Source organism: Monodon monoceros, unplaced genomic scaffold (assembly GCF_005190385.1).
Source record: "Monodon monoceros isolate NGI ecotype Baffin Bay Population unplaced genomic scaffold, NGI_Narwhal_1 Super_Scaffold_5, whole genome shotgun sequence".
NCBI classification, from domain to species: domain Eukaryota; kingdom Metazoa; phylum Chordata; class Mammalia; order Artiodactyla; family Monodontidae; genus Monodon; species Monodon monoceros.
This window is the reverse complement of record NW_021703782.1, coordinates 59,336,265-59,348,418: the sequence shown is the minus strand read 5'-3', so window position 1 is coordinate 59,348,418 and position 12,154 is coordinate 59,336,265. Positions and strand designations below refer to the sequence as shown.

The 12,154-nt window shown below is 41.0% G+C and overlaps 1 protein-coding gene across 9 annotated transcripts in view; it reads right to left on the bottom strand.

Annotated features, from left to right (window-relative positions):
- GLIS3 (GLIS family zinc finger 3) overlaps window positions 1–12,154 on the bottom strand; it is a 662,455-nt gene that overhangs the window by 24,953 nt on the left and 625,348 nt on the right. For all 9 annotated transcript variants that reach the window (XM_029201554.1, XM_029201560.1, XM_029201553.1 and 6 more), the window contains one exon: window positions 6,539–6,714. In XM_029201554.1, the coding sequence (XP_029057387.1) occupies window positions 6,539–6,714 (176 nt within the window). The remainder of the gene's footprint in view (window positions 1–6,538; window positions 6,715–12,154) is intronic.

The window sequence follows — 12,154 nt, the reverse complement described above, 5'->3', positions numbered from 1 at the left end:
TTGGCACACCCTGTAGTCTGTCTATCCAATAAACATTATTAACAGAACCTCAGTTTTGCCGAGCATGGCAATGAACTAAAATACCTGTTTTCCCAGACTCCCTTGCATGTGAGGGTGGCCATGGGACTAAGTTTGGGGTACACCTGTCCTTCACTCTTCTCCCTCACTTTTGCCTGAAACTGAGACATCAGCATCCATATTGTGACCGGGAGGATGGAAGCCACTGTTAAAGATGGCAAAGCAGAAAGCTGGAGGAGACTGGTGCACCAGTGGCTCCATGGGGCTGCTTCTCCTCCATGCACTGTCTACTTTCAGATGTCTTGTCACATGAGAAGAGTACACTGGGCATGCTGTTATAACATGATAAACAAATCCTGAGAAGCCCTTTGCTCTGTACAAATGTGTATTACAAATAACAGGCTCTTTGGGAAAACCAGGATTGGGACAGACCACTCAAAATCTACGAAACCTACTCATTGCAGGAGTAACAAAATAATCAAGAGAGGATTTGGGCAGCCGGTTCAATGTGGCTGGAGGCTCTTTGGTGGTTATTAAAAATGGGCAAAAATGTTGACTGGAAATGATGGCTTGCAGGAACTGAGACAACAGGTGATAGAACCAGCACTTAGGAAGAACTGTGATCTGCCATCAGCTGAGGGCTGGGCAGGCCAGGTGTGTACCTTTCTGGGGACGCAGCCCCTGGGATCATGCTCATTTCAAATTTTATAGAAAGAGAGCAGAAAGGGATTCTGCTTATGCAGCAGATAGGCTGAGGGCTTCTTCATTTTCTCCTTCTCTTGCCATGTCAGCTCCTCTTGCCTAGGAAAGATTGTGTGTGAACAACCAGAGCTCCACATTATTTTGACATCATTCCCCTATCTACCACTTCTATCTGAGTGAACTGGACTGTTTATTTAAGTCACTGCTGTTTGGGTGTTCTATGCAGGCAGGCCAGTATAATCCCAAGACTTAGGATGTAATGTTCCTACCTCGCCCATTCCATTCTCTACACAGTGCCCTGGCTGACTTTCCTAAATACCACGCTGGCCTCTTCACTTGGCAGCATTACACTCAGTGTGGCCACAGATCCCGTTATGAGCTGGTCTTGCAGGTTCCTCAGCCTTCTCTCCGTCTACTCCACGACTGAAGCTGTATATCCCAGCCGTACACCAACTGTCTTTGGCTCATCTCTCTAAGCACACACCATGCTGTCATTTGTGTTCTTGCCTGTGTGCTTTGCTTCCCCCTACCTGGAATGCCTCTCGCCACTTGGCTTACCCAGGGATCTATTTACCATCAAAACTCTATTCAGTGAAAGTGTGGAGTCCTAACCACTGGACATGCAATGGACTATTACTCAGCCATTAAAAAGAATGAAAAAATGTGATTTGCAGCAACATGGATGGAACTAGAGATCGTCATACTGAGTGAAGTAAGTCAGACAGAGAAAGAGAAATATCGTATGATATCACTTATATGTGGAATCTAAAAAGAAATGATACACATGAACTTATGTACAAACCAGAAACAGACTCCCAGACTTAGAGAACAAACTTAAGGTTACCAGGGGGGTAAGGGTGGGGAGGAGGGATAGACTGGGAGTTCAGGACTGACATGTACACACTGCTATATTTAAAACGGATAACCACCAAGGACCTACTGTATGGCACAGGGAATTCTGCTCAATGTTATGTGGCAGCCTGGGTGGGAGGGGAGCTTGGGGGAGAGTGGATACATGTGTATGTATGGCTGGGTCGCTTTGCTGTGCACCTGAAACTATCACAACATTGTTAATCGGCTATGCTCCAGTATAAAACAAAACAAAAACAAAACTCTATTCAAGAAGAAACTCTATTCACCTCTAGGACCCCTTCCCTGACACCTTCTTCTGAATAAACTGGGAGCCTCTGATACATTCTGTTATTGCATGTATCACATTGCATTGATTAAATGACATTCATGTTTGCCTGACAAAAGTGGGTGACCAATAAACACTTGCTGAATTGAACTTGGCCTCTCCTTGATGGGTCCAGAAGCAGGAAGGTTGTGAAAATACTGTTCTAGGAATTCCCACAGCATTCTAACAGCTTGGAGTGAATAGAGCATTTAAAAAGAAATTATCCATTAGTACCATAACAAAATGTACAAATATCAACTCTCAGGCAACTAATCCAGGCCAAATTCTGAAGCTTGCCCGGGCAAGAGAATGGTTCTAAAGAGAAAGAAAAGACTGAAGAACAAGCTTACATGATTGGAAAGAGTTGTCCTTCTCTTTACATCTTAAATAAAAGACTAAAATGTACTAGGAAGTTGCCTTGGAGATGCCACCCAGAGACCTGTAAATGCTACCAGTATTCAAACATTAAAAGAAATGACACCTTATCCACCCTTACTAACGAAGGCAGTAAGAATGGATGAAGTGGATGCAGAATCAACAAAACTGAGCTCTGGTCCTGGGTCATCCACTAGGTTAAGGGAACTTGAAAAAGCAGTGCTATTAATCTTTTCAAAGTGTGCCTTTTACAAAATACCTCGTAATAAATATATACATAGAGCACACAACATCTAAGCTCTTATCAGTTAGTACACCATGAGCAAAACTCAATGGACCTCATTTCCTTCTTCATCTATAAGACTAAAGCCACTCTGAGTACTAACCTTTCATGGCTCTATGTAATGCAACAGCATCTACATACAAGCGTATATTCCATGGATAGATATAAACACATATTTATTTTGATGTGCCTTTGACTTAAAAATGGTAGATTAAGAATGTGGCTTGGAAATGTGGACTTCTTGTTAAAGATGTCTGTGTACTTTGCCAAGGCAGCAATGCCTAGACATTTAATATTCTTCTATGTCTCAGGTCCCATCTCTAAAAATACAGTGATGACATTTTTCTCTGACCTCTACCTGCAGTAGGGAGCACAGAGAGGATGGGGGTGACAACGCTCATTAAAGCCATGAACTTCTTGAAAGAAAGAACAAATATTCACTGTAGCTATCATGTTAGCAATCCCGACACTGCTTGGGGCTTTAAAAATCCACTTTTAATGGGGGTGAAGTTCCTTGTTACCAAGATGCTATATAACACCATCGAGCAAACTAGTGCAACCAAAGCTGAAAGGCACGGCCAATAACAGCAACTCATTTAGAGGGTCTCTGCTCCCCTCACTCCCAGCACTGTATCGCCTGCTTGAAAAATATTAGATCAATTTGGGCCCTTATCCTAAGGAGTAGTTGAAGAGAAATGCTCATGCCCAGAAAGTATCACAAAAACATTTTCAGAAAAAATGCTTGAGGCTAAGTCTGCATCTGGATCCCTACTCCCTAAATTCTAGCAGTTGCCCAGGGGCTAATGCATGAACACTCTCTTTGCAAGCTCTTCACTGTAGCCACTTGCCCATCCTCCTGGGAGAAAGTCATGATTTCCAATTTGCATAACTGTATCTTGATCTCTTCCAGAAAGGCTTGTTGTATGTATCTATTTTAGAGCTGTATGTATCTATTTTGTCACTGGCAAAGTCCACTGGGGTCCCCGGGAAAAATAAGACACAACCTAGGCGATAAGATAACCTCTTCTTTTGTGTTTACTTTCACTTGCCTATAGTGGGCCTTGCACTTAATACGTCGGATTTGAGTTCCCAGTGCAGAACCGCTGCGCCAGACACTTCAGCTTGTTATGCATTGTGCAGAAGCACTGAGCACGACACTGCAATTGAAGATGAGGATGGCATGCTATTTGCAGAAATGCTGCACGGGACCCGCAGGAACTCCTCCCACCCCTCGGCAGGAGAGAACCCTATAAAGCAGCCCAGCCTCCAGCCTTTCTGGGAGAGCCTGTGCTCTAGAGCAGGAGCCGGAGCCTCTCCATTCTTTGATCAAAGCATAAAGCTTTCCTTTGCTTCTGAAACGAACTCAGTCTTGTTCTATTGGCTCCAACAACACTGGGCAGAAGGACATTTGTTGGGGAGTAACTAGGGAGGATTGGTAACACTATTAGCAGTTTCTCACTGGCCATGGGAATTTTTAACAGTTAAAGTGAAATTAAAAAATAAAACCACAATTTCAAGTTTCAGCTAAACTTGAGAAAATGCATTGTTCAACTAAAAATGAGAAATATGGCAGAAGAGTCTTTTGCCAAGAGGCAGGGCAAAATGATAAGGTAAATCCCATTATCTGTACCCTCTTGTTTCATTATTCATTTGGTGAATGAGAAAGTGTCAATCACTTATTCAGTAAATACTTACTAAATGCCTACTTTGCACCAAGTATTATGCTTGCCCTAAGACTACAAATATTATTCCTATTCTCAAATAGTCTAATCAAGAAAAGGGAGTAGAAGGAAGAACATTAATTAGTTAAGCTCCTGCACAGTACCAGGAGCTCTGCTTGTGGAATTCTCCTAACAACTGATGAGAGAAGGTAGGTAAGACTCCCCTCATTTAATGAAAGTGAACTGAGGCTCAATAATTTGTCCAGAGTCACACAGTTGAGTAGATTGGTATTTGCATTCAAATTGGTCTAATTCCAAAATCTCTTTTAGAATTTCTTTAGAAAGCAGAAAAAAGAAGAAAAGGAACCACCCATTATCCTACCACCATGATTAAAAGAAACTGTCAACATTTTGGAGAATTTCCTTCCAATATTTTTTCATGCAAGTAGGTTAATTTTTGAAATTTTAAAATGTGTTTTTCACAATTGTAATCAAAGTGTGTTATACTGCATTTCACTGGAATTATGACACCATTGACTGTGAAATGCTCCATTGTTCTATATAGCCCCAGAAAGAAAAATCACTGCCAGTTACATGATGCCACTGACTGGGATATGTTCAGATTTCAGCAGTGTTAAAATATGAAGGTAAAAATTGTGTGTCTTAGAATCAGTGACCTATTCTGTATTCCACAAACCCGGAACTCATGTTGTTTGCCTCCTGCCTGTAGGTAAGGGTGGCTTCAGAGCACCTGAATCTCCCCCACATTAGAAGAACTCCTTGTCAGGGTTGGGAGGCCCCCCTCAGAAGACAGAGTGCTCTGATTGTCTTCCTCACACATTCATTGCTTTATGCATAGTAGGCACTCAAGGAATGTTTCTTGGTTGAGTAAACACATAATAAAGCTTGAGAAGAAATTTACTGACAGAAGAAGGTAAAAATGACCAACGCCCAAGTTTTGTTGGGGAACGGGGGGTTTGTGTGACTACTATCAGGGAGAGGGGAGAACCAATGGATGGAACTTTGAGCCAGAGCCAGTGGCCCTGGGCTTTCCAAGATTCTTCCCTTCCAGCAACCTGCCACTCTCTGCATTTTGTCTCCTCGTTGGCTGTCTAGACCCCTGCTTTGATGTTCTTATCCAAACCTAGCTCCATAGTACTGCTTGATTCTGCCATCTTGGGAAGTTATTCACACTTATCCACACAGCTTGAATACTGATTTAGATTTGTTTGGGGATACCATTCCACCCATTAATTTCAAGTAATAACTCATAAAGGGCAAACTCAGGAATCAACATGAGACAGATGGAGAAGAGTCATGTTTCTCAGGTGCTGAAACTCTCAGCTTAAATGTATGGTATCCCTTCTGCTTATACAGAAGGTGTGTCTGTCCCTAGGAAGTAAAAGCCTATGTATACTTTGAGTCTATATGATTTGACAACTCAACTTTCTATAGATGTTCACTAAGATATCTGCCTGAGTCAGCAAAATTGGTTTAAGTAAAGAAAAGAAATTAAGCTACACTTAGTTCTCCATGCATGTTCTGGGTTAAACACATTTTGAAAACCATCATGATTTCTCTTGCCTTCCTTCCCTCTTCTTCTTCCATGAACTCATCCAGTATCTATGTGTCTTTACAACACATGAAGAACTGTGCTAAATTCTCTAAAAGAAAGAACAGTGGGTCAGAAAATTCTGACTTTAGAAAGAAGTTTACACATTACCAGTGAAGACAAGTTTTACTCACAGAGAAGTAAATTACAAGGAGAGAGAGCATAAGTATCAATAATATCAGAAATACAGGTGATATGCAATCAAGTGTTTAAAGCCAGGAGAGATTACATACAGCAAGGAGATCAGGAAAGGCTTCAGAGAGAAGTGCCATTTCATCTGGGCCTTGAAGGATGGAGAGGATCTGGGCATATGGGAATGGGGGCAAAGACCTGTGAGAGGAGAGGCATGCATGGGCAAAAGGACTCCTGTTGTTTCCCTTTTACACTGTTTACTGTTTAGGAAACAAGATGCTATTGTTAGGGCCTAACCATGAGGTGTTAAAAGTGCTGGGTCAATGAATGGATCATCACCTTGGGCTGACCACTTGGAGGTGTCCTAAGTCATACCATCTTAGGGTCAAAGCCAGGAAGATACTGCAAGATTTCATGCTGATTAAGTGTGAAATTTTAGAGGAAAGTTATTAAAGCCAAAGCCTGGTGGTGTATAGCAGGACATCTGAAATCCACAACAGGTAACTAAGACACTTGATTAAAAGCAACAGCACAACATCACTTTTCAAAACTCAAGGGACTGTCAGCTACTTGCTTACCATGGACATGGATTCCATTTGGTTGAAAAGAAGAGCTTGTTTCTGGCTGATAAGACTTAAGGTGTGATGCTGAGGGCTGCTGGGTATGGGGAGGCTGTGTTCTCTGCATTATTGAAGGAGGAGCAGGCACTCTCCGGGGGCTGATGTGGTGAGGAGATGGGGCAGAAGGTGCAAACCTGAGGAAACAATTATAAAAGGAAACATAAGAGATGTAAAATAGCAGGAGCAAAGACAAACTCTTCGGGCTTCCCTGGTGGCGCAGTGGTTGAGAGTCCGCCTGCCAATGGAGGGGACACGGGTTCCTGCCCCGGTCCGGGAAGATCCCACATGCCGCGGAGCGGCTGGGCCCGTGAGCCATGGCCGCTGAGCCTGCGCGTCCAGAGCCTGTGCTCCGCAACGGGAGAGGCCACAACAGTGAGAGGCCTGCGTACCGCGTACCGTGTACTGCAAAAAAAAAAAAAAAAAAAAAAAGACAAACTCTTCAAAGCCAAATTCTAATTCCCTATTCTGGCTATATAAGAGTGTGACAAAAAGCCCTTTAAAAAAAACTTAAGACTTTTCTCTCCCATTTTTAACCACTGACTTCTCAATTGAGATACTGAAGGAATAAAAGAGATCAACAAAGGGAAAATCTAGTCACAGTCTGAGTTTGTCAAGCTTCTTAAAATGCATTTCAAATACTCTGGGTTTGGTGAAATTCAAAGCACATCTTTGCCAGACCCCTTTTCTGCTAATTTTTAGACCCGTTTGCATTTTAAGGGAAATTTAATCTGTGTGTTTCTGATTCATTTACACTTAGCTCATAAACATTTTGTTCTGTAAGACATATCTGAAGTCCAAAAAGTGTTATAAGACTTTATTATAAGCCTCTCTAGTCCTATTCTCTTTAAACTATACATTTTCTTTTGCCAAGAATAAATTAACTTAAACCTCAAAGGTCAAGTGTGGTTTGAAATCCAGAACCCAAAAGATCTGTGTGGGTTCTGTGCTTGGCAAAGAACATTGCCCAGGGTGTAACAGGAACCTCACACACGATTTGGGACATCTTTTGCAGTCACACGGGCCAATCATAATGAGATTATGGTAGTTTCTGAGGTGGGACATACAGGTGTTTAAATAAGGTGACATCATCAACTAACCCGAGATATAAAATGGATAGCTATCCATTGATCTTCTAATTGTACAGAAAAATGGCAGGATCTGACTCACTAGGTTTAAAAGGACAGTTTATACTTTCTAACACTGAAGTTCCCTTGAAGTGTACTCGTGCGAACAGTTTTAAAGTTGAACAATGACCATAGACTATCAAAACGACATTCAATCTGCCAGTTCAGTAGAGGGCTGGTGCAAGTGTGGTGGAGAAAGGAGCAGGGGCTCTGTCAGTGCAGTGAAAACAAGCATCACAATGATGTGTAGAAAAACTATATTAGCAATGAAGAGCTTAGTCTCCCCGCAAAGGCTCAGGTGATTGAAAACCTTCAATAGGCTGTTTCTTACACTGTATAGAAAGACAGGCTTTGTTTTATGCCAACATGTAGATGTCGCCATCTGTGTACACCACTTATTTCATAGAAACAGGTCACTTCATTTTCCTGGGCTTTTTGTGTAGGGCCATAGGTGATCAAAGGGAGGACGAACCAGTCAAGTTTATCAAGCAATTTTCAACATTTTGAACCATAGTATTTAACAAGGCAGAGCTTCTACATTTGTATTGCTGCAGTAAGAAACCATGGGATGAAATCCCATTTGTTTTTGCATTCCCCTTGCTGAGGTCTGATAAGACTATGTAAGATGATGTACGAGCCAAGAAGGGAGGATTTGGACTGGTTAAGTTACGGAGAAGACAAGTCAGAGGAGGCTTAAAGAAACTAGCTGGGTTAGGATGCCTGCTTAATCAAGAACTTAGATCTTCACTCAGCTGGAAGAGAATAGTAACTGAGTGTCCTGTGCCTGGTAAATATATATTTTCCAAGCACATCATCTTAACTGGAATTAGCTTGAAAAGATGTGCTGAATGGCCCTGAGGAAAAACAGAGCAAATGAATGCTGGCACTGTCTTGAGACTATGCCGGGATTCCCCGTATAGAGGCTATTTTCTTGGGGAACATGTCCTCAATGTGTTTCACAGGCTGCTCTGGGCTTGTGTGAGAGGCAGAAGGAATTGTGAGATCACAGACTTTGGGGCTAGAAGGAGTCCACATCACCAACCAACACCAGAATTCTGTGAACGGGAGATGTCCAGGGAGGGAGGGAAAGGGGTGGATTTGAATTGGAAGGAAACCTATGTCATTGCTAAACAGCCATCTTTGGCATCTCAATTTTGTGTTTTGGGGGCAAAGCAGCAAGATCCTCTGCCTTCTTAATTATATTTCTGTGTTTGGGAATAAAAGATATAACATGCTCTTGGTGTTTTTTCAGTCTTCTCTTCTGGTACCTCTGCCACCTGTCCTTTCTCTTAAGGATTGATGGAGCAGAGATGTGTAGATGGAGCAAGTTGCAGTATTTAGAAGTAGGACCTTAGTATCACCAGCTTGATGGAGGAGAATAATTTTGTTTCACAAATCCCTCCCCCACAGCACAGTAAGTCTGACTCATAAATGAAGGTCTGATTAACAAAGAGTAGAAAATGTGTATGGGGAAGGAGAAGGAGGCAAAGATTGTGAGCAATATAAAACCTTACATTTTTATAATTCGGGATGATGTGACTATAGGGTGAATTATGATTACTAGCTATAAAAAAGGGGTGTATTCAACCAGCTAAAAGAACAGAACTCATCTGAGCATTTTAGGTGTCATTTGGAATGTTAATTTCATACAACAGACCTCTATATCTATATTTAGATGATATATCTATATATAAATTATATATCTATGTATCTATCTATCTAGAGAATATATAATTATATGCTAATTACAAATCATTCTTATCTATTTATTCACACAAGTTTCACACCCTGGCCATTCTCTCTTGGTTACCACATATTACTTAATGTAATAGCAATGTTGAGCAAAGAAAAAAAATGTGGAAGTACATACGCATCAAGATTTTAGCATCATCTATCTCAGAGACCTGGGGGGGATAAAATAATACTTACTGAGCCTTCAACCGACTCTACATTTTGCTTTTTGCTAATTCAGTCTGGATTTTTCACCATGTTATTCAAATAAATAAGATTATATGGTATAAGTTAATATAATTTCAAAATACAGTACGTCACTCCATATAAAGTATTAATAAAAATTTAAATATATACTATTCTAAATGAAATAAATGTACACTTAAAGTAGTCTTTGCTTTGGAAAGGAAAGAATTGGTACAAAAACTCTAACTTTTACATATATAAAGAAAAGATGGAAAGTAACAAGATGTGATCTTGATTGTGATCCAGACAATTTCTAGGAACAAGGAAATAAATAAGAATTTAGCACTAAAAAGCCCAGTGTAAGAAACGAGTGCATAAATGACTGACTTTCAAGTACAGCACATAGAATCAATTTTGTTACTGCCTAAAAACACTACATTGTATTTTACTGAAAAATCTCTCACAATCTATTAACTTAAATTTAATTTTTATAAACTTGCTTACTTGTTAACTAGCTCATAGAAATAGAAAGAGCAAATTAGAATCAGGGAGAGGGCAGGAGAGGAGCAGAGAAGGAGAGAGCCCTACTGTTCAAGGCAAGGCCCTGGGAGCAACCAAAAGCAATCACTAAATCACAGCAAGAGAGATGCCAGGAATGTTATTTAAACAGCCAAAGAGACTCAAGAAACTTGAGTAGTCTGAGGCCATTTACTCCAGAAGCAAGCAAACAAACAAAAAACATGCATGCTTAAACAGGAACTTGCTAAGCAAAACATAAAATGTTATTGTTACTGAAGGTAGAGAGGGCCTCGAAATCCCGTTTTCTTAGTGTCCTCACCTATTTTCCAACCTAGTCTTTTTAACACGCACACACATGGCCAAATGAATACAGTCTGAATTTTCTGCCCCAAACAGAAAATTTTTCTTTAACTCCAAAGAAGATGAATTAAATTTTTTGATACTAAAATAAATAAATAATTTTGATGCTGAGTATAAACTGCAGTGATTTATAATTTTTCTCCTAAGGAATATCTTATTCCCCCACTATGTCAGGACAAGATGACATCACTCTCATTCATTCTGAGTGACAGCAGTGTCCAAGAGCCAGAAGACAGACTGTCTGAAGTCTTTCTGGCTCCAACTCTGTTCCCCAGCTGCTGATCTGCAGTTGACATTTCACAGATTTCATTTGATATAGCTTACCAGTCTCTTCTTTGGCCTTTCATACTTCTTTGAAACAACAGAAGATTGTTATGTAAAAATGCACACAACAGAATTTTTTAAAAACATCACTGCTTACCAGAAGCAGATCACACAAAAGCAAACCAGAGAATTGAGTCAACCATTTCCATTCATTTAATGGAGGAGTTTACATAACCTTAGCATAAGCCATGGTTTAATGGTTTGCAAAAAAAAAAAAGAGACAGAGAGAAGGAAACAGGTTTTAAAGTGCTCACCAAAGATCTGGGGAAAAAATTAAAAAACGGGCTTCCCTGGTAGTGCAGTGGTTGAGAGTCCACCTGCCGATGCAGGGGACACGGGTTCGTGCCCCGGTCCGGGAAGATCCCGCATGCCGCGGAGCGGCTGGGCCCATGAGCCATGGCTGCTGAGCCTGTGCGTCCAGAGCCTGTGCTCCGCAACGGAAGAGGCCACAGCAGTGAGAGGCCCGCGTACCACAAAAATAAATAAATAAATAAAAATAAAAAAATAAATTTAAAAACCACCTTGGAAAGATTTCTGCAAATATTTATCTATACACACCTTGGGAAATGTCTGATTATTTGGGGGTATTTACTTGCTTATGCTCCTTCTCTTTTGTGGCCTGCTCCCACCCTCTGTTCACATTGAGCTTCCCAACCTTTCAGTGATGTGGGCCAGAAGCAAAGAGCTCTCCTGTTGGTGTGGTACTCAATCTTAGATTGTTTCATAGAACAATAGGTCCCAATTGAAACACATACAACTGGTGAGGTTCATGTGCAGAGAAATTGCAAATGGCAGGAGAAGCAGACGGCTGTCGTAGAAGACAGATGGAGTAGAAGTCAGACCCCCCGGCCTTGGAGTGTGGCTCCATCCCTTACCAGCCGGGTAATCTTGAATAAATACACTGATTTCTCCCAGCCTCAGTTTTAAGTGCAAAATACAGTTAACCTCGACTCTTACTGGGGATCATAAAATCTGAGATAACATATTCATTTACTCATTCAGGAGGTATTTACTGAACACCAACCAAGTGCTCCGAGTGCACTACGGAGAGAGTAACACATGACACAGATCTCCGTGTTTGTGTAAGAGGAAGCAGGCAATGAACAATTTTAAACCCACAAACTATGTATTGAGCTAGAGGAAATGAGTACTACCGAGAAAAATAAAGGATGCAGGTGAGGGGTGGGGTGGACTATGAAAAATTTTAAATTAGGAACTCACAGATATCCAAGTACTTTAAACAGAGAATGTCTGACACCTTTCAGATGATTGACACATGTTTATGGAATGACTGCTCTAAACAGAATGTACATTTAAGGTATCCCTGATT